The 24,454-nt window shown below is 34.6% G+C and overlaps 1 protein-coding gene across 1 annotated transcript in view; it reads left to right on the top strand.

Annotated features, from left to right (window-relative positions):
• LOC130236987 (filamin-B) overlaps positions 1-24,454 on the top strand; it is a 231,664-nt gene that overhangs the window by 89,419 nt on the left and 117,791 nt on the right. Inside the window, exons 5-9 of the mRNA XM_056467758.1 lie at positions 1,509-1,702; positions 4,830-4,992; positions 5,075-5,275; positions 18,469-18,606; positions 21,408-21,534. Of these exons, the coding sequence (XP_056323733.1) occupies positions 1,509-1,702; positions 4,830-4,992; positions 5,075-5,275; positions 18,469-18,606; positions 21,408-21,534 (823 nt within the window). The remainder of the gene's footprint in view (positions 1-1,508; positions 1,703-4,829; positions 4,993-5,074; positions 5,276-18,468; positions 18,607-21,407; positions 21,535-24,454) is intronic.

Below are 24,454 nucleotides of genomic sequence, written 5' to 3'. Positions count from 1 at the left end.
CCTCACCTCTGTGTGATTTACAGCAGACAATGAAAATGTCACACTGATGTTATTTTTCCATTTAAGTGATTATATCCTCTCTAAGAGCGCTGCAAATAAAAACTTATTTAAAGCCTGACACAGACACCCTTGTTTCCTAAATCACACGCGTTCCCTTGTAGAGGACCACTGTTTTCAGTAGCAAATCACATCTCTGTTTGGAATGTTTGTTTTATTTATTTATTTATTTTTGAGGTTTTGTGTTTTGATTTAAGCTATTGACTGAATGGAGTGTTTTAAGACCGTTGCATTTGTGCCCAAAGTTAACCACACTTCTTTTTATTAGATTTTTTTACTAATTATTGTACTAATAATTTTAGTAAGTAAAAATGTCTTGCTGTCATGAGTAAAAGATCAGAAATTACGATTAGCATTTTTGAAGCTACAATATGATCCTTATAGAGTCTTGTAATATGTCTTTAATTGATTCTTTATCTAAATATACCTTACAAGATGATTCGTTATCAGTATTTATTTACATTTTATTTACTTTCTTTTTTGCTTATGTATTTATTTACTTAAAGTAAATAAGTAGATGGGTCAATAGATGTATAAGTAAATAAATAATAAAAGTAAATAAATAATAAAAGTAAATAAATAATAAAAGTAAATAAATAATAAAAGTAAATAAATAAAAATGAGTTAATAAATAAAAATGAGTATATAAAAAGTAAATAAGTCAATAAATAAGTAATTATATAAAAAGTAAATAAGTCAATAAACAACTAAGTAATTATATAAAAAGTAAATAAGTCAATAAATATATTTACTTATTTTCTTGTTTATTTACATATTTTAATCTGTTTATTTATTTACTTTACTAAGTAAAAAATAAGTAGATAGGTCAATAGATGTATAAGTAAATAAATAATAAAAGTAAATAAATAATAAAAGTAAATAAATAATAAAAGTAAATAAATAATAAAAGTAAATAAATAAAAATAAGTTAATAAATAAAAATGAGTATATAAAAGTAAATAAGTCAATAAACAAGTAATTAAATAAAAAGTAAATAAGTCAATAAATAACTAAGTAATTATATAAAAAGTAAATAAGTCAACAAATAACTAAGTAATTATATAAAAAGTAAATAAGTCAATAAATATATTTACTTATTTTCTTGTTTATTTACATATTTTAATCTGTTTATTTATTTACTTTACTAAGTAAAAAATAAGTAGATAGGTCAATAAATGTATAAGTAAATAAATAATGAAAGCAAATAAATAAAAATAAGTTAATTAATAAAAATGAGTTTATAAAAAGTAAATAAGTTAATAAATAACCAAGTAATTATATACATTTAGTCATTTAGCAGACGCTTTTATCCAAAGACGCTTTATATAAAAAGTAAATAAGTCAAATAAGTCAATAAATATATTTACTTATATTCTTGTTTATTTACATATTTTAATCTGTTTATTTATTTGCTTGTGTGTTTACTTATTTATTGACTTGTGTGTTTGTAGGTATTGAGCCGACAGGTAACCGTGTGATGCGCCCGGCTGTGTTCACCGTGGACACATTCAGTGCGGGTCAGGGGCAGGTCATGGTGTATGTTGAAGATCCAGAGGGCCGCAGAGAGGAGGTCAAACCTGTGCTGAATGAAGGCAAGAAGACCTACAGCGTCACCTACGTCCCTCTGGTCATGGGGACACACAAGGTCAGGGTTCACTAATAGACTGCAGTACTTCACTTATGCTGTGTTCACACCAGACGTGGCATGCACAAATAAATCCTGCTATTCGTACGTAAATAGACTCATGTCAAATCTGCTTCATGCGTCAAATTCACTTCACAATAGACACGGATTTGCATCATGGACAGGGCGTTTGTTTACCTGGTGACTCTAGCTTCATTGTCAAATGGCTAACATGGATCTTATAGAGAGAGTAGCTGTGCTTTAGGAAGGCTGAAAACAACGTTGATTCGTTCGGTGTCATGTCTGAGTGCACTAGATCCATTTAGAGGTGCACCCAGCCCAGCTCTGTAAGTTCATCAACTCCTCCAGAAACTGTACCTTGATGGAAGTTTTCAGCGGTGCTACAGACTGAGCCGAGCCCAGTTTGATGAGCTGTTGTCTGGTGTTGGCAGGAGGATTTCCCCTCAGGAGACCAACAACAGGCACTGTGGCATAATCACGCCCCTACAAAAGAAAGCTCTTGATTGGTTAACGTGTTGCGAATGTCCGCTAAAGTTCAGATTTTCCAACTCGAGCGATTTGTACGAAACTCGTTATACATTCCACTCACGTGGTTTCATTCGCACGAAACGCGCGATACACTCCACTCGGGCAGTTTCATTCGCACAAAACTACTTTAACTGCAGTTTGGCACTTTCACTTTCACTCAGGAACATTTCTTGCATGCCCCCCATGACAAACGAGATATTGGATGTGAGGAACTGCTGGAAGAGTGTTGTTTTAATGGATTGTTTGATACCGCACGCCGTATGGGAGAGAAAAAACCTCAGCATTTCTCGGTCACTTAGATGCACTCAGTAGGTAGCGTCATAAAAAGCTGTGTGTGTGTGTATAGACTATCCTGTCACAAAATGCGGCAAAAATCCTACACAACGGTAATGCTTTAATTAAAGTGTTTACATTCGGAGAGCAGCATTTACCGTGGATCTTTTAGTCTATAATATTGTAGTGATATTACTGTAAACTAACTAACTTAGTAACTAAATCAGTCTGACTAAGGTATGTCTTTAAAAACTGAAAGAGTACTGCTGACGATACGAACTAACTTTGCCTCTGAATAAACATAAACAAAGAACACTGATCACACACTTACCAAATCTGTAGAGATAGGAGAGTCAACACCAACTGGAGCCGCGTCTATTTTAAAAGGAGATGAGCGACAAATTCGGATTTCACCATTTCCAGATGCAAAAAGCTCTCGGGTAAAAATGTTCCCTACAAACGTATTTCTGTCGCGTGCTTTGGAGTCCACATGTGAGTCCAGCTGCGCTTTCATTGTGGGAAATGAAAACAAAACCTTCATTGCAGCACATTTATAAACACAACATTTATAACCCATGTCTCCAAACAATACTTCTTCTTCTACTTGTTTTGGCAACACAAAGTGTCGTCTCTCTGCCGTCTGAACACTGTAACAGGTAAAAACAGTCTTCGAAGCTATCATGCGTATTAATGAAGTTGCACCTCATTTACAATAGAGCGTGCTGATTGGTTTGAACCAAGTCTTTCTCATTAATTAATGCTGCACACTCAAGTGCGTCATGTTGTACTTGTTGGTACAGACATCCACTCTACATGCTGGATTACACACAAGGATCTAATCGCCGTGACGCAGCTTCAAAAATTAGTTTCAAACCGGAAGAACAAATTTGCTCGAAATAACACAAAAACAACCAATTTTTTCACTTTTTTGTGAAATATATGTGTCCTAATAGTGTTTATAGCAGCGTGGGACACATAGGACTGTCAACAGCTCAAACAATGTGTTTTGGTGTTTCGTGACCCTTTAAACTGGCTTAACTAAGTTACACACATCTTAATGTAAGCGCTTTAATGGTCAAATACATGCACATTTGTGTCAGAGCGCGGTGTTTAGTGATTATTCATGTTAACCCTCATTTGTGTAATAAGCAAACAAGTTGAGAATGAAAAGACGTGAAAGAGAAACCACATATCAGAGCCGCACTATTCTTAGTGACAGCACGCAATGATCCTGCTGTCGCATGTTTTTATTATTAATCAAACAACAAAAGGAGAAAATCCCTCACTGCTCTTGACTGAAGGACTTTTGTAGCTAAAGTTTTTTCTTTCTCACAGTGAAGATGCTTAAAGCACAGTTTAAACACAACAGATTTAATAACTCATTTCTAATAACTGATTTCTTTTATCTTTGCTATGATGACATTATATTTTACTTGATATTTTTCAAGATACTAGTATTCAGCTTAAAGTGACATTTAAAGGCTTAATTAGTGTAATTAGGCAAGTCATTGTATTACAGTAGTTTCTTCTGCAGACAATCAAACATATATATTGCTTAAAGGCATTATATGGCTAATAATGTTGAGCTATTAATATAGGTTTCAAAATATTTAAACCTGCTTTTATTCTAGCCGAAATAAAACAAATAAGACTTTCTCCAGAAGAAAAAATATTATAGGAAATACTGTGAAAAATTGCTATGTTAAAAATCATTTGGGATATATATATTTTGGGATATATATATATAAATTCACAAAAGGGTGAATAATTTTGACTTACACTGATAATTGTTTTGAATAATTGTGATTACAATTATGACCAAAATAATCGTGATTATGATTTTCCCCATAATCGAGCAGCCCTAGTCATAGTATAACAGTGGTTTGTTCTGTAGACATTCGGAAATACATATTGCCTAAGGGGGCTAATAATATTGACCTTAAAATGCTTTTTTAAAATTTTTTATTAAAAGCTGCTTTTATTCTAGCGGAAAAACAAACAAACAAGATTTTCTTCAGAAGAAAAAATATTATTGGAATCACTGTGAAAAATTCCTTGCTCTGTCAAACATCATTTGGGGAAATATTTGAAAAAGAAAAAAATAATTTACAGGAGGGCAAATAATTCTGAGTTCAACTTGTGTGTGTATATATTGCGATCATGATTTTTGAAAGTATTACAGCGCTTTGTAAACGTTAATTATTACCATTTGTTGTTGTAATTATTATCATGTGTTTGGATGCTGAAGCTGTTTTGTGTGATGTCAAACTTAACAAACAGATTGACCCAGTCTTTATCACTGTATTGAATACTATGAAATCCACAGGTTACCGTTCTTTTCGCTGGACAACAAATCCCAAAGAGCCCGTTTGAGGTGAATGTGGACAAAGCCCAAGGAGACCCGACTAAAGTGACCGCTAAAGGACCCGGACTGGAGCCGCTGGGAAACATCGCCAACAAACCCACATTCTTCGACATCTACACTGCAGGTCTGAGTCTTCTAGCTGGAGTCAGAGCTCTTCTGTGTTATTAAAGAAAATATAAAGTCATAAAGCTGTCTGTGTGAATCAGGTGCTGGAGTGGGAGACGTGACGGCCGTCATTAAAGACCCTCTGGGTAATAAAAACACTGTGGAGGCTGTAATGGAGGACAAGGGGGAAAACGTCTTCCGCTGCACATACAAACCAGTGCAGGCCGGTCCTCACACCGTCAACATCACATTCGGCGGCATCGCCATCCCGAAGAGCCCCTTCACTGTCAACATCGGCCCAGGTACATTATTATAATGGCTTTAGACTAGTGATACTGACTTAACGAAATACATAACTTTTTTTGGAAATATTCTCATTTTCTGGCTCCTCAGAGTTAAACTGTTGAATTTTACCATTATTGAATCCATTCAGCTGATCTCCAGGTCTGGCGAGAGCTCTTTTAGCTTAGCTTAGCATAGGTCATGGAATTGGATTAGACCGTTAGCATCTCAAAATCAAAAATTTCATTACATGTACTAGGACAGTTGGAAAATGAAAAATTGATGCTTTCTAGACCTCTATGGCTAGGAAATATACTCTTGTTCTGGCGTAATAATCAAGAGTCAAGCTTTAAATAGGAAAATTATCAAAACACTTAAATTTGAGTGAGATGCTAATGGTCCAATCTGATTCAATGATTTATGCTAAGCTAGGCTAAAAGTACTCTTGCCAGACCCAGAGATTGGCTGAATGGATAAAAAAAAGATGAAACTCAACTGTTTAACTCAATGAGCTGTAAAATGCAGAAATTTCCCCAAAAAGTGGAGTTTTCCTTTAAAGGACCATGTACACCCCCACCCCCCCATGTCCCAGTAGGGTGTTTTCACACCTCTAGTTTGAAAAAAGTCAGGAAACTGGATGAGTCAAGCTTTGTTTAAGTGGGAGGGTCGAGTGGTGAAAGGGAAGGGTTTGCTTGAAAAGGGAGTTTCATTAAGTGAACTACAGCTGATTTTCACAGCAACGCAAACACCGACGCAGGGGAGATAGTGACTAAATTTACATGGACACCAGTAATCGAATTATTTGCCTTGATCTGAATAAGAGAATATGATTAAGATGTTTACTTGAGCTGCTTTTTGAATCCCGTTTTACATGTTATAGCACACAATTCGATTAACGTCATCACGTCACCACGCTATTCACATTTCCTCCGGAGTTGCATGTAATTTCGGGTGTCGACTTCAACTGCAGTTTGGCACTTTTGCTTTCATTCAGGAACATTTCATGCATGCCCCCCGTGACAAACGAGATATTGGATGTGAGGAACTGCTGGAAGAGTGTTGTTTTCATGGGATTTTTGATACCGCCGCCGTATGGGAGAAAAAAAACCTCAGTATTTCTTGGTAGATGCAGAGACTTGGTATGTGCAGAGAATAGCGTCAAACAGCTGTGTGTGTATAGACTATCGTGTCACAAAATGTGGTGAAAATCCTACACGACGGCAGTAGTTTGATTAAGGTGTTTACATTTGAAGAGCAGCATTTACAGCGGATCTTTCAGTCTATAATATTGTAGTGATATTAACGTACTGTAAACTTAGTAAGGTAAGACTAAGGTATGTCTTTGAAAACGGAAAGAGTACTGCTGACGATACGAACTAACTTTGCCTCTGAATAAACATAAACAAAGAACACTGATCACACACTTACCAAATCCGTAGAGTCAGAACAATCAACACGAACTGGAACCGCGTCTTTTAAAAGGAGACGAGCAGCAAATCCGGATTTCCAGTTGCGAAAAGCTCTTGGGTAAAAAAAATGTTCCTTACAAACATGTTGTTGCGTGTTAATAGACCACTATAGTCCACACAAGATCAGTGCTCTCATCGCGGGAAAAATTGAAACAAAACCGTCATTGCAGCACGTTTATAAACGCAACACTGACGACCCATGTCTCCAAACAATTCTGCCTTTTCCACTTGTTTTTATTATGGTTGGCAACACAACGTGGCGTCTCTCTGAACACTGCAACAGGTAAAAACAATCTTCACAGCTTTATCATGTATATTAGTGCAGCTTCAATAACAAGCATGATATGACTTCGAAGATTGTTGATTGGTTCGAACCAAGTCTTTCTCATGAATTAATGCTGAAAACTCAAAGACGTCACGTTGTACCAGCCGGTGCAGACATCCCACCTCCACGCTGGAATTTACACAAGAATCTGATCGCCGTGACGTAGCTTTTCAAACCGGAAGAACGAATTTGCTTGAAATAACACAAAAACAAGCTATTTTTACCGTTTTTGTGAATTATATGTGAGCTTATAGTGTTTTTAGCCACGTGGGACACAAATATGACTGTCAACATCTCAAAAAAATGTGTTTTGGCGTTTCGTGACCCTTCAATTCAATTCACCTTTATTTGTATAGCGCTTATACAATGTAAATTGTGTCAAAGCAGCTTCACATAAAAGGTCATAGTAAATAGGAACAGTGTAGTTCAGTTTGTAGTGTTTAAGTTCAGTTCAGTTTAGCTCAGTTCAGTGTGGTTTAATAATCACTACTGAGAGTCCAAACACTGAAGAGCAAATCCAACGATGCGCAGCTCTACAGATCCCGAACCATGCAAGCCAGTGGCGACAGCGGAGAGGGAAAAAAAACTTCACTAAAGGCGGAAGTGAAGAAAAAAAACCTTGAGAGAAACCAGGCTCAGTTGGGCACGACCATTTTAATTTCTCCGCTGGTCAAACGTCTTGTGCAGAGCTGCAGTCTCAGTGGCGGAGGCTGGAAGCTGGCCTCAGCGAAGACTCGTCTGTCTCTGGAGCGTCACAGGAATCAGTCTCATGTTCTCCACTCTTCCATGACCATCACAGTAGCTGCTCAGGATACGGCCTGGTCCAGGATATGGAAACCTTGGGATCATCTCGTCGTTGGTCTTGGATCGAATCAGTGGCTCTGCATAGTCTGAGGGCCTCGGGAAGAGTATCCCCAGGTGGAAATGGAGAATAAAGAAAATAATTAGCGTAGCTGATGTTCACAGTGTATATCAACAAGATGCATAACCTGTGTGGAAGCCCCCTAAGTGGTGCACTAAGTGTATACTTTACTGAACAGATAGGTCTTTAATCTAGTTTTGAATTGGGAGAGTGTGTCTGAGCCTCGGACGTTATCAGGAAGGCTATTCCAGAGTTTAGGAGCTATAAATGAGATGGCTCGACCTCCTTTACTTCATCAATATATTTTTTGATATTTGTTATGCCACCGATATCAGTGGCGATATTTCAAAATCCTCCTTTAAGAGACAAAAAAAAGTCCTTTATATTTAAAGAAAAGTTTTTTTTATTATTTAATTTTATTTAATTAACATGTAGTGTAATAGGTTTCATTCATGCTGGGCACTAGAGGGTGCCCTTGTGCATAAACTCCACATAAGCATTACAGAAATAAAGACATCAACTATATTTGTAGCTGAGAAAAAATAAGATAGTAAAGGATAAACTGATCAAACAAGACGATCATAAACAAATTAATATGATAATATATGGTTTAGTAGTGTTCTTTAAGCCATCCTGGGTATTTCTATAGGGATAATCTGTGTTTATAATGCAATGCTAATTGATCTAGTCTTTAACACTTTATTGAATACTATAAAATGTTATGATTTCTTCCTCATTTTGTAGTACAAATCATTATTAAAAAATTATCATTATTACAAGCAACATTAGTATATATAACATGCTACCAATGCAATCTTGCATGTTAGCATCATGCTAAAACATGCTAATACATAAGCATGTTGCTAATAATAATAATACATTTTAACCGCATAGATGTTTATGCAAGTAGTGTCTGCACTTGAATGGATGAATGGAGGTGTTTTAGGCAAGCCTGTTCTCTGTTAAACTGAATTAATCCCAGTTGGAGACTGCAAGCTTAAACATGCTGTTGAGAGAAGGCAATGGGAGTCGTTTATTGGTGTTGTTCGCTAAACATTGCATTGTGTGGTTATAATTGTAAAATTCAATGAATTAGCGTTGCGTTTTAGGGTCTCAGACGTGTGGATTGCCTCATTCGCTTGTATTTCTGTTTAAATAAAGTGAAACTGGTAATTGCGTGTAGTTATGGGATTCTGCAGGGCTTTTATACATGCTATAAAATGTGTGTAAATGTAGCCGCAGTTCACTAGCGTGCCTGTTTGCGGTGCGTTTGGAGCCGCCGGCTTCTCTAAATCTTTCCCGTTTTGCTGTTAAGGTCAGGCTTCATTTCCACCCTTCCTGTTTTATTTATTTATTTTAAAGGTTTTATGTGCTGAGGGAGTTTGTGTTCGGTGCTTGTAAACTCTAGACACTGAAATATGACTTATTAATGCTGCTTCTTTTTTTTGTCTCTCTTTATTCAATAGTTTCTCCATGCTGTGTGCACATGCAGACTGGTGGATCTGCGCGTAACTGTTTTAAGCTTGTAAAACAGCAAATTCCTTTTCTCTGAAACCGCTTTTCCGAACATGCAGTCATTTGGTTTTAAAAGAAGTCCAGTTTACTGATTTTCCTTATCGTGCTGCTGATTTCACTGGCTTGTTCTTGCAGTTTGTTGTATTTTACTGTTCAAAAGCAAGCAGTGTAAGCATCGTTAAATTGTGTGCATATTGCGTGATCTATTCGCTGTTAAACTAATGTCAAGCTTCTGTGCATGCTTGTGTGCATGCTTGATTTTAAAACAGATTTATTTTAATTAATAATACTTTTAAAATGATGATGATTATTGTTGTTGCTGTTATTAATAAATAATAAAATGACAATAATAATAATAATAATTATTATTATTATTATTATTATTATTATTATTACAATTATTATTAAAAACCACCAACAACAACAATATTAATAATTGTTGTTGTTGTTTTTTGTTAATTATTATTTTTTAATAATAGCAACAATAATAATAACAATAATAATTAAATAGTAATAATAATAATAAAGATTATTATTATTATTGTTGTTGTTGCTATTATTAATAAATAATAATTATTATATTATTATAATAATTATAATAACATTGTTGTTTTGTTGTTGTTTTAATAATTATAATATTAACAATAGTAGTAATTATAGTATTACTACTATTAATAATAAAAAAAATAATAATGGTAATAGAAGTATTATTTATTATTATTATTATTATTATTTTATTATAATTTTTTTAAATAATCATAGTAAAAACAGCAATGATATTAATAACAAAAACGTTGTTGTTGTTGTTGTTGTTGTTGTTGTTGTTGTTGTCTTTTTATAATTATAATAATAATTATTATTATTATTGTTGTTGTTTTTATTATTAATTATTATTTATTAATAATAGCAATAATAATAGTTTTTAGAATTATTAGTAAATAATAATAAGAAAAATAATAACATTGTTTTGTTGTAGTTTTAATCATAATAATAATAATAATAATAATAATAGTAGTAGCAGTGTTAGTAGTAGTAATAATAATAATAATAATAATAATAATAGTGGTAGTAGTAGTAGTAGTAGTAGTAGTAGTAGTGATAATAATGATATATAATGGTAATAAAAATATAATTTTTTAATTATCATTGTTATCTAATAAAAATAGTAATTACAATAATAATAATAATAATAATAATAATTATTATTATTATTATTATTATGTTTATTATTAATAACAATAATGATAATAACAATAGCATTGAAATGGTTAGTAATATTAATAATAATTAAATTGTTAGTAAAAATAATAATAACTTAATTATTAATAATAATAATGTTGTTGTTGTTGTTATTACAACAATAATAAATGTAGAACAGAATTTTTGGATATTTTTAACTTTAAAGCATTTTTTCTACCACCATCATAAATATTTATTCCTGAAAAGTTATGATTTGATAATTTTCTCAAATGCATCCAGTTTTTCTTCCCTGTGTAAGTCAGGCTTTTGTGGTTTTTCTACGGCCAGTAGCTTTAGTGTTCCCATTGGATTCTGTTGATGGTTTTTAACTTTTAAAGCTTTGGCGGTGGGCAGGTTTTGATGAGCGTGACCTCAGCAACCAGAACAAGCAAACTACTGAGCGAGGAAATCAGACACATGTGCCGTAAACCGAAACGAGACCCACAGGAAAACAGCTTATGCGTTTGAACAGATATTTTTACTTTTACAGCGCTAGATGTTGTTGAAGAACATTTCACAGGCAAATTAAAGTGCTTTATAAATCCATTACACGCACTCAAAATGTTGAATCATGGGTTGAAACCCATGGAAAAGTGAGAAGTTCAAATCTTGATGTTTCCTGATCTAAAAAAGCTGTACTATGAAGTTTTTCGACACAAACTGCATGCTAACTTCGCTAAATTTGACTTGGCTTCACGTAGCTTTGACGTAGCTTGAAGTTTGCAGGTTTTAAGTTTGAAATAGCTTAAAAGTACTAGAGTTGGCTAGTTGATAACAATTTTAGCATATCGCTAGCATGTTTTAATGAACGACTGGCTTATTAAAGTCAACATGATATCAATCTGTTAGCAACATGCTAGAAATGTACTGAACTTGTGATGTACAATGTTAGCATGACTAGACATTAGTAGCATGACTTTATTTCTAATGTTTCAGCATGTTAAAAGATAGTCATGTTAGTAATGTTTAATCATGCTAACATTGTTTATTCGAACATTCTAGCAATGTGTTAAACATTTTAGATTGTACAATGTTAGCATGACTAAGCATTACTAGCGTGACTTTTTTTATAACATCTTCCAGCGTTGTATGTAGCCCATGCTAGTCATGTTAGTAATATTTAGTCATGCTAACATTTGTACATTCTAACATTTTTAGCACATTACTAGCATGTTAGAATGTACAATGTTAGCATGACTAAACATTTGTAGTGTTACTTTATTTATAACATGTTTTAGCATTTTATGTAGCCTATGTTAAAGCATGTTAGAAATAGTCATGCTAGTAATGTTTAGTCATGGTAACATTGTACATTCTAACATGCTAGCAATGTGCTAAATGTGCTAGAATGTAAAATGTAAGAATGACTAAACATTTCTAGCGGGATTTTTAACATGTTTTAGCATTTAATGTAGCCTAGGTTAAAACATGTTAGAAATAGTCATGCTAGTATGTCTAGTCACGGTAACATTGTATTCTAACTTGTTAGCAATTTGCTAAATGTGTTAGAATGTACACTGTTAGCACAAATAAACATTACTAGCATGAATATTTCTAACATGTTTTAGCATTTTATGTAGCCTATGTTAAAACATGTTAGAAATAGTCATGCTAGTAATGTTTAGTCATGGTAACATTGTACATTCTAACATGCTAGCAATGCGCCAAACCATGTTAGAATGTAAAATGTTAGCATGATTAAACATTATTAGCATGACTTTATTTCTAACATGTTTTAACGTTGTATATAGCCCATGTTAAAATATGTTAGAAATATAATCATGCTAATAAGGTTTAGTCCAAGGTAAAATTGTACATTCCAACATGCTAACAATGTGTTAAACGTGTTAGAATGACTAAACATTTCTAGCGTGATTTCTAACATGTTTTCGCTTTTAGTACATACATTGTTTACAACACATTTCTAGTATATTTAATTCATTGTTAGCATGTAGTAATCTTAGCAGCATTATTTCATGTTGCTAAATTGTTGTGAACATGCTTTGAAACATTGCTACCATGAGTTAGCACAATGCTAACATGTATGTCAAAGGTTCTAGTAAATATTAGATGCTAACATGATTTAATACATTAAAATGGTAAACATGCTAGTTGTTATCAATTGTCACACATTTACAAATGTTAACATGTTAGCTATTTGTTTCCATAATTTAACTAGTACAATGCTACTACATAGTTAGCATAATGTTAGCAAGTGTTATGTTATCTAGTTAGTTGTCATAACACGTTGGTAGCATGTTTTATCATGGTTGCTATATATTTAATATTGTTGGCAAATTTTAACATGTTAGCTAATTGTTATCTACTGGGATGTAGCATATTGTTAGCTTCAGTTAATATTATCGAGTTTTAACATGTTAGCTAGTTGCTATCTGCTGTGATGTAGCATATTGTTAGCTTTAGTTACTGTTGTTAGTAAGTTTAAACATGTTAGCTAGTTGTTATCTACTGTGATGTAACATTGCTAGCTTTAGTTAATATTGTTATCAAGTTTTATCATGTTAGCTAGTTGTTATCTGTTGTGATGTAGCATATTGTTAGCTTTACTGTTGTTAGCAAGCTTAAACATGTTAGCTAGTTGCTATCTACTGTGATGTAGCATATTGCTAACTTTAGTTAAAATTGCTAGGTAGTTTGAACATGTTAGATAGTTGCAATTGATGTGACATTGCTAGCTTTAGTTAATATTGTTAGCAAGTTTAAATTTTAGATTGTTGCCATATAATGTTGCATATTGCTATCTATAGTTAATATTGTTAGCAGGCTTTAACATGTTAGCTAGTTGTCATGAGCTGCGATGTAGCACATTGTTGACTTTAGTTACTGTTAGCAAATTTAAACATTAGCTAGTTGCTATCTGCTGTGTTGTAGCACATTGCTAGCTTTAGTTAGTATTGTTAGCAAGTTTTAATATGTCAGCTAGTTGCTATTTACTATAATGCAACATACTAATGATAGTATGCTTTGGCACATTGCTAACCTTATTTAGCACCATGTTGCTAGCATGTTTAAATGGAATAGAATGCATTAAATAACATGCATTAAAGAAACTACACGTATAGCACTAGATGCTTATGCAGGACTGTTCTTCCATTGTCAAAAAGAAGTCTTTGGCTTTGTGCCCTTCACAGGGTGTATTTTTAGTACGCTAGGTCTATATTTGTGACTCAGCCAGTGGATTCTGTCAGGACGGTGAGTGTTTTAGGCTCCTGCTGAATGAATCTTTGTGTCTCAGTAGGCCTGGTTTGTCCCGCTCCACCCTGTCAGGCCCTGGGCTCCACATCTGAAGCTAATGAGAGAGAAAGAGCGCAGCGGGAAAGACCTCATTCTCCATCAGAGATGCTGTTACGCTGAATGTGGCTTTTGGCTCACTCTCTGTGGAGACTATTCTGGTGTTCTGGAAAGCTTACAGGACTCAGTAGTGTATAAGGGCAGGGTAATAATGGAGTGTTTAATTGAATGTGTGGCATTACGCAGAGGGATTTCTCATCTCAAGGAACTTGTATTGAAAACAGCAGCAATGCAGGCTGGTTTATGAACGACTGAGGAGGAGTTTTGAGAAGTTTTGTTTAATTAAAGATTACACACATATTTGACATTTACATTACATTTACATTTAGTCATTTAGCAGACGCTTTTATCCAAAGCGACTTACAAATGAGGACAAGGAAGCAATTTACACTATAAGAGCAGCAGTGAACAAGCGCTATAGACAAGTTTCAGGCGTGTAAAAGTCTAAGAAGCAAAACATTAGTAGAATTTTTTTTTTTTTTTTTTTTTTTTAGAGAGAGAGAGAGAGAAAGAGGGCTCAGTTAGTGGTATAGCCAGAGAGGCAATTGCAGATTAGGAGGAAAAGTGGAGACTAAACAGTTGCGTTTTTAGTCGTTTCTTGAAGACAGCAAGTGACTCGGCTGTTCTGATGTAGTTGGGGAGTTCATTCCACCAACTGGGCAGATTGAATGTGAGAGTTCGGGAAAGTGATTTCTTCCCTCTTTGGGATGGAACAACGAGGCGACGTTCATTCACAGAACGCAAGTTTCTGGAGGGCACATATATCTGCAGAAGTGAGAGCAGATACGAAGGAGCACAGCTAGAGGTCACTTTGTAAGCAAACATCAGAGCTTTGAATTTGATGCGGGCAGCAACTGGAAGCCAGTGCAAACGGGTGAGTAGCGGAGTGACATGTGCTCTTTTGGGTTCATCAAAGACCACTCGTGCAGCTGCGTTCTGAAGCAGCTGAAGAGGTTTGATAGAACTACCTGGTAGCCCGGCTAGCAGAGAGTTGCAATAGTCCAGTTTGGAGAGGACAAGAGCTTGAACAATGAGTTGGGTTGTATGTTCAGATAGGAAGGGTCGGACCTTTCTGATGTTATAGAGTGCGAATCTGCAAGATCGAGCAGTTCTAGAAATGTGGTCAGAGAAGTTCAGTTGGTCATCAATCGTAACTCCAAGGCTTTTTACCATTTTGGATGCAGTGATGGTTGCTCCATCCATCTGGATTGAAAAGTTATGGTGAAGAGTCGGGTTGGCAGAAACTTCAAGCATTTCCGTTTTCATGAGGTTAAGCTGGAGATGATGATCTTTCATCCAGAGTGAAATGTCTGACAGGCAGGCTGAAATGCGAGCTGGAACCGAGGGATCCTCAGGGTGGAAAGAGAGGTATAGCTGGGTGTCATCAGCATAGCAGTGGTAGGAAAAACCATGTTTCTGGATGACTGTTCCTAAAGATGCCGTGTAGATAGAGAAGAGAAGTGGTCCAAGCACAGAGCCCTGAGGTACCCCAGTGTATAGATGCTGTAGGTTGGACACCTCTCCCCTCCACGACACCCTGAATGACCTGTCCGAGAGGTAGGAACTGAACCATTGAATAACAATGCCTGTGACGCCCAGTGACTCAAGCGTAGATAGCAGGATCTGGTGGTTTACAGTGTCAAAAGCAGCTGATAAATCCAGCAAGATGAGGACAGATGATTTAGAGTCTGCTTTAGCCAGTCTGAGACCGAGAGCAGAGCAGTCTCAGTTGAGTGGCCTTTCCTAAAGCCAGATTGCTTGTTGTCCATGAGGTTGTTTTGAGTAAGAAAGTCTAGGACTTGATTGAACACTACTTTCTCCAAAATCTTGGCCATGAATGGAAGCAGGGATACCGGTCGGTAGTTTTCAAGTAGCGTTTGATCCAGGTTGGGTTTCTTTAGCAGAGGGGTTACCCTAGCCTGCTTAAATGAAGTAGGGAATAGACCAGAGTCAAGAGATGTGTTAATTATGTGAGTCAGTGTTGGTATGACTGCAGGAGAAATGGCTTGCAGGAGATGAGAGGGAATGGGATCTAGCGGACAGGTGGTTGCATGGCTTGATAGCACGAGATTGGACACCACGAGATTTGACCTCTTGATTCTGATTGGCTCACAGACAAGCCATGATTTAAGTATATATATATATTTAGTATTTAAATATGCAAAATTAAATAATCATCTGCATAAATATGCATCAAATATCATTTAGCATGTTTATAATTTAGCATATTTATATACAGTATACAAATATGCTGAATAAATAATCAATGAATAAATGCGCAGATCAATATGTAAATAAAATTAATGTCAATATATAAATATGCACAATAAATTGATCATTGCATAAATATCCATATGACAATATAGAAGTATGAAATATGAACATATAAAGTGTAAAACAAAGTGTTTGTATTTTTGAGCAATATCACATGAGTAGCAGTGCAATATGGCTGTGTATCGGCACTGGGGGAGGCTTGCGTTGGCTCGAGACCTTAGTGTCCCATCAGTGACTATGTCTAGCCATATTGCACTGCTACGGGTATTGTTGCAATCTAAACAACTACATTCTTGCCTAAATATGCCTCAGAAGTACATTATGTTGTCCAACAGCTGCAATATTTGTCAAACTGTAGTCCTCTGCTTGCCACTTGTGTGGGCGGAGTAATAAACAAGTGCTGTACGAGTGCTGATATTACTTTACTATCTCACAGCTATTAGCCAATCATATTCGAGATCCAGATAGAACAGTTTTTTTATGTATGTATGTGTGTATGTATGTGTGTGTGTATGTATGTATGTATGTATGTGTGTATGTCACAACTGTAAAATCTGCATTTAATCAAAGAAACATTATGGAACCTTGGGTAATTAATCAGTGTGAAGAGTACTAAAGGTTAAAGTTCATAGATGTTCAATATGACCTCCTCCAGACACTCAAGTGACATCAACCCGATACTTGAACTTGTTCCACACTCTCTGTAGCATCTCGGGTGTAACCGTTTGGATAGCTGCAGTTATTCCTTCTTTTAGTTCCTCAATGTTAGCTGGTAGAGGTGGTCGAAACACCATATCTTTAAAGTATGCCCATGGAAAAAAAATCCCAGGGGGTGAGGTCAGGGCTTCTTGGAGGCCAGTGATGAAGTGCTCTGTCGCGACCTAATGAGCAACCAAATGAAACTTCAGAGCTTCCTTAAATCAAAGACAGAAAGAGCTTAGCTCTCCTTTTCTTCTTTGCAGAGTTCTCGATTTTCAAAGTTGTGGGATTCTTTTTGAATCATCCTGTATTGCTAAATAAATAAATAAATAAATATATATATATATATATATATATATATATATATATATATATACACATACATACATATATATACACATACATATATATACACATACATATATATACACATACATATATATACACATACATATATATGCTAAATAAATATATGTGCTAAATAAATTATTCTGCATAAATGTGTATAAAATATCAGTCTGTAAATATAAAGTCAATATGTCAATATTTAAATATGCACAATAAATTGATCTCCATAAATATCCTTATCACAATGTAGAAGTATGACATATGAACATTTGAATAGTAAAAAAAGCACAAGCCTATATTGTACAAAGGAAACTGCTAAATAATTTATTCACATATTAATATTTGCATAAGAGTTAGACTACTGTTAATATATAAACACATTTTTAAAATTTTTATTGCTACTGTATTTACTGTATGTATACTGTTGTAGAATATGTACATTTTTTGAATTGATTATTACATAGAAAGCATTTATATATATAGTACATATTCAAAATTTTATATATATATATATATATATATATATATATACACATACATACACACAAACATACACATACATACATACATGCATACATACATAGATATACATATTATATATACATATATATATATATATATATACATATATATATATATATATATATATATATATATATATATATATATATATATATATATATATATATACATATATATATATATATATATATATATATATATATATATATATATATATATATATATATATATATATATATATATATATTATATTTATATTATATTATACATAGATATATATATTATACATAGATATATATATTATACATAGATATTTCACATAGATATATTATACATAGATATTTCACATAGATATATTATACATAGATATTTCACATAGATATATTATACATAGATATTTTACATAGATATGTATTATACATAGATATTTTACATAGATATATATATATATTATACGTAGACATTTTTAAATATTTGCTTTTTAATGAGAACAAATATTTGCATACTTTTGTAGTTTGCATATTGTTTGATTTGTATTATTTATGCATTTACGTATTATGCATATTTATATATGTTTCCACATGATGAATTATTAGCTGTGTTTTGAGTAAATCACTGATCATGTTTTCTGTATTGTATTTGTTTCAGCATCTGTCCCGGGTGCATGTCGGGCCACCGGTCGAGGTCTGCAGCCCAGAGGAGTGAGAGTTCGGCAGGTGGCTGATTTTAAAGTGGACACCCGTAACGCTGGAAGTGGAGATCTGAAGGTCACTGTTAAAGGACCCAGTGAGTAAAATCTAATCTACATTATCAATGCAAACAATCAAATTCAGCACAATCAGACGTCAACACACCTCTTCTGCTTTACAAAACTCTCACCACTTCTTTTTTATTTATTTATTTTTTTAAGAAGCTTCCCGAGGTCTCATGTTCAAGCACTCTTTCATAATAAATCAATATTTGTTATTTATATGTTTATTACACTCATGTTGATTGAGTGTTTGGAGTGAGAGGGAAGGGTTTCCCAGACTCTGGTGCCCAGATGGCATCAACTACCCACATTAATTTCCATCAGCAGGTCAAACGTCTGCTCTACTGACTGAGATTAATGATCTGACCGGGTCACAGATGGTTCACTGACCTCCACTATAACTTTCGGGACACAGGTTTATCTCTCTGGAATTTACACTGGACCTAAAGGGGCTTTCAGAAAACGTCAACTTTATAATCTTCATATTCATACACTGGGAAGAAATGCTTCTGAAATCATTTCCACTTAAGATGCTTCAAGTAAATTTCACAAATAGTGAAAAAGAAACTCATCCAATTAAGTGTGCATTGCTAAAGCTGAAAGACTGAAAAAGTATTTTTATAGGTCTGTATGGAGAAAATGCTTGGGATTTGGGAATGACCCACCCTTTAATGGTTGTGTTGTTGTTTTGGAGTCTCACAATAGTTTTACACCCATCTAAGGACAAAAAAACACTTTGTTTTTCATAATATGAATTGGAGAATCAGCTCACAGCTTTTTCAGGGTTTAAAACATCTGATTATGGATCTGGTCACCCTGATTGGTTGGATGTACCAGTTTTGCTTCGATTAGTCAGATGGCCCTGTTCTTCTCAGATTGGTTGGAAAGCCCTCTTTTACTCTGATTGGTCGAATGGCCCAGTTCTTCTCCGATAATTCAGATGACTGTATTCCACTCTGATTGGTTGGATGACCTAGTTCTGCTATGATTGGTTGTATGACCCAGTTCTGCTCTGATTGGTCGAAGACTGTAAAAAATGCTGGGTTCCACACAATCCCTTCATCTCGTATCTCGTTTCAACGCAAATCAATTAAGTTAGCAATGTTTTTTTTATTTTAAGTGGATTGAACATAAAACAATCAACCTGTCCCTAAAAAACTTTAAAGAACTGTGTTGTTTCAGCTCATTTAAAATAATTAGTTTGAACAAGCAGCAAAGTACATATTTTTTTGGGTGAATAGGCCAGTTCTGCTCGAGATGGACATATTTTGCACCAATTAGTTGGTTGGAGCACCACGTTATACTCTGCTTGGTCAGATGACAGTGTTGTTCTCTGATTGGTTGGATGTTCTAGGTCTGATTGGTCGGATGATCTAGTTCTGCTTGCGATGGCCCTATTCTGCTCCAATTGTTTGGATGACCATCTTTCTACTCTGAATGGTCAGATGACCGCATTCTTCTATGATTGATCAGATGGCTGAGTTCTGCTCTGATTGGTCGCATGGCCCAGTTCTGCTCTTGTTGGTTGGATTGCCCAGTTCTTCTCTCATTTGTTGTATAGCTCAGTTCTGTGCTGATTGGTCTGATGGCACAGTTCTGCTCCGATAGGTTGAATGAGTGTTCTTATCTGATTGGTCGGATGATCATGTTTTACTATGATTGGTCTGATGCCCCAGTTCTGCTCTGATTGGTCGAATGGCCCAGTTCTGCTCCAATTGGTTGATGACCATGTTCTACTCTGATTGGTCTCAAGACTGTGTTCTTCTCGATTGGTCTGATGGCCTAGTTCTACTCTGATTGGTCGAATGGCCCTGTTCTGCTCCAATTGGTTGGAGGACCATGTTCTTCTCTGATTGGTCAGATGGTCATGTTTTTACTGCACTGATTGGTCGAATGGACCAGTTCTGCCCTGATTGTACAGAAGGTTCTATTCTGCTCCAGTTGGTTAGATGACCATGTTCTACTTTCGTTGGTCAGATGACAGTGCTCTTCTTAGAGTGGTTGGATAGCCCAGATTTTCTCTGATTGATTTGATGAACGCTTTCTGCTCTGATTGTTTGGATAGCCCAGTTCTGCTCCGATTGGTTCAATGACCATATTCTGCTCTGATTGGGGAGATGGCATGAGCTGCTTTGATTTATTGGAAAGCTCAGTTTTGCTTGGTTTGATGACCAGCACTGCACTGATTGGTTAGATGGCCCAGTTCTGCTCTGGCTGGTTGGATAGCCCAGTTTTGCTCCAGTTGTTTAAATGACCAGTTCTGCTCTGACTGGTCAGATGACCGTGTTCAGCTCTGATTGGTCCAGTCTGGTTCTGCTCTGATTGGTTGGATTTTTAAAGCATGTGTAAGACCAAATTCTCAGCATAATAGCTCACATGTAAATGCACTGAATCTAACAGTATAAAGGATGTTATTTACTCTAGAGTTTATTATTGTTTTTAGCTTTCACAGTGCAAAACCTGCATCTCAACATGTTGACACGCCAAACTCTTCAGCTCTCAGCTTTAACTATAGTTTTTGAGAGCTAAAGTAGACATTGTTCATGGACCATAGACTGGCACTCTGCAAATGCATCACTAATCTGCAAAGTTCGTGCAAGAAGTAAAGCTGATATTACTGACGACTCATGCCAGAAGTTTAAAATCACTTCTTTCTTGTGGGAAACAAAGCTCCATTCATCCTGGACTTTCTTCTTTGAAACATTGCAGACCTTTTACTTTCACAAACACACTACATGAAAGGTAATATGCTCCCCAAAAACATAATAGGAGCACTTTCTGAACCCTTTTATCCTTTAATGGATTGTGTGAAATTTGAAATGTTCCTCTCTTGCAGAAGGTCTGGAGGAGCCTGTGAAACAGAAGGACGCCTCAGATGGTGTTTACTCTTATGAATATTATCCACACGCTACTGGCAAATACAGCGTCTCCATCACCTGGGCTGGACAGCACATTCCCAAGAGGTGAGCTGCTATTTAAACAGTCCCTTCTCTGAAACTCAGAGCAAACAAAGGTCAGCATTAAAACTCAAGCTGATATAGTCTTTCCTTCTGTAGTTCATACACAGTTGAAGATCATTATTTACAATTTTAATTCTTTTCACATATATTTTCCTAGTATTACAACACATTTTTAAACATAATGGTTTAATAACTTTTGTCTTTGGCACAGAGATAGTACATACCTGTAATCCTTTACTAGTTATTTTACAAGACACTAGTGTTCAGCTTAAAGTGCAATTTAAAGGCTTAATTAGATTAATTAGGTAAGCCATTGAACCACAGCGGTTTGTGTTGTAGCCAATTGGGAAAACAAATTCTTAAGGAGCTAAAAATCATTGACCTTAGTTTTTAGTAGTTTTTGAATGAATGAATGAGTTAGTTAGTTAGTTAGTTTATTAATTTGTTTATTAATTAATAAAAAAAAAAAATATTTAGTTTATTTATTATCATCATCATCATTATTATTATTATTATTATGATCATCATTATCATTTTATTATTATTATTATTATTATTATTATTATCATTATTATGATCATTATTATTATTATTATTATTATTATTATTATTATTATTATGATCATCATCATCATTATTATTATTATTATTATTATCATTATTATTATTATTATTATTATTATTATTATTATTATTATTATTATTATCATTATTATGATCATCATTATTATTATTATTATTATTATTATTATTATTATGATCATCATCATCATTATTATTATTATTATTATTATCATTATTATTATTATTATTATTATTATTATCATTATTATTATTATGATCATCATCATCATCATCATCATCATCATCATTATTATTAATATTATTATTATTATTATCATCATCATCATCATCATTATTAATATTATTATTATTATCATCATCATCATCATTATTATTATTATGATCATCATCATCATCATCATCATCATCATCATTATTATTATTATTATTATTATTATTATTATTATTATTTAAATAAGATTTTCTCCAGAAGAAAAGTAATAATGTGAAAAATGTCGTCTGTGTTGCAAAAATAATTCTAATTTAACAGGATGTCTAATACGTTTCTATTAAGATTAATACGCTTCACATGCAGTCTTCAACAGTATGTGAAATGACCAATGTAGGCTGGACTTGATTTTGTGATGCGTATGAAATATCGATTGGGTGGTTGTGTTTTGCTATTGGTGGATTTCATGTGACAGGTCAGTCCCGCCGTCATGAGGGTAAACACCTATCAGTGAACAGGACAAAGAGAACAGAGGGCAGGTTAGTTTAAGGACATAATTGCGTATATAATAATATAAAGATAAATGATGCCATAATTATGGATAAATGTTTTTAAAATAAATACTACATATAAAATACTTAAATAAGAATTGTTCATTCACTCATTTTCCTTTCAGCTTAGTCCCTTTATTCGTCAGGGGTTGCCACAGCAGAATGAACTGCCAACTTATCCAGCATATTATTTACACAGTGGATGCCCTTCCAGCAACCCAGTACTGGGAAACATCCATACACACTCATTTACACTCATACACTACGGCCAATTTAGTTAATCAAATCCACCTAGAGCGCATGTGTTTGGACTGTGGGGGAAACCGGAGCACCCGGAGGAAACCCATGACTACATGGGGAGAACATGCAAACTCCACACAGAAATGCCAACTGACCCAGCCGGGACTCGAACCAGCGACCCTATTGACAGTGCTAACCACTGAGCCACCGTGTTGCCTAAGAATTGTTTATTTTGATGATTTTTTTTAAAGGTAGAGAAAAAAAAACAACAACAATAATTTGTTGTTAATCTACTTACCCTGAGGACAACTAGAACATTAAAGATTTCTACTTGGTGTTTGGTGTTTATGGAATATTGATGACAACAGATTAAGCTTAAACTATTTTCAAGAGTTCACACTTAGATATTGCTTGATATTAGCAGGTTTGGCATGCTGTCCCGGGAGAGAACCCTGAGCTCGGAGATAGTTGAGCCCAGGCTTCCTGCCTGGTCATTTAGCATGGAAGGGGGTCCAAGATCAGACAGGTCTCGAGAGGAAAAGGAGGAGTTGGGGTGGAAGGGAGGATTTTTCCAAAACGAGTAGGGTAAAATCAGTCTATTTACGGTAGGTTTGGATCAATCTGATTGGATCATTACTGATTACGGATGAGGGGCTAGCCGTGATCAATCATATCACGTGCTCCTCACGAAATTAGTTTGTAAAACTACATTTAATGTTTTACCGAAGAAAAAAAATCACCGACAGATGAAGTCAAAATTATTAGCCCTGATTTCCTTTCAAATATTTCTCACATGATGTTTAACAGATTCAGGAAATTTTCACAGTAATTCCTATAATATTTTTTCTTCTGGAGAAAGTCTGATTTGTTTTATTTCAGCTGGAATGAAAGCAGTTTTTAATAATAAAAAAGCTTAAGGTCAATATTATTAGCCCCCTTTAGCAATATTTTGTTTTGGATTGTCTACAGCAGTGTATCCCAACCCTGTTCCTGGAGGCACACCAACAGTTCATGCTTTGGATGTCTCCCTCATCTGACCCATTAACTTAAGGTTTTGGAGTCTCTTCTAATGCTCTGAGTTGTTTCAGGTGTGTTTGATTAGGGAGAGAATGAAAATGTGTACTGTTGGCGTGCCTTTAGGAACAGGGTTGGGAAACTCTGGTTTACAGAACAAACCACTGTACAGTGACTTGCCTGATTAACCTAGTTAAGCCTTTTAAATGTCACTTTAAGCTGTATAGAAGTGTCTAGTAAAAATATCTAGTCAAATATTATTTACTGTCATCATGGCAAAGATAAAATAAATCAGTTATTAGAAATGAGTTATTAAAACCATTGT

This window comes from Danio aesculapii, chromosome 11 (assembly GCF_903798145.1).
Source record: "Danio aesculapii chromosome 11, fDanAes4.1, whole genome shotgun sequence".
NCBI classification, from domain to species: Eukaryota; Metazoa; Chordata; class Actinopteri; order Cypriniformes; family Danionidae; genus Danio; species Danio aesculapii.
Note: the sequence above shows the minus strand (reverse complement) of the source record. Positions and strands in the feature narration are given on the sequence as shown.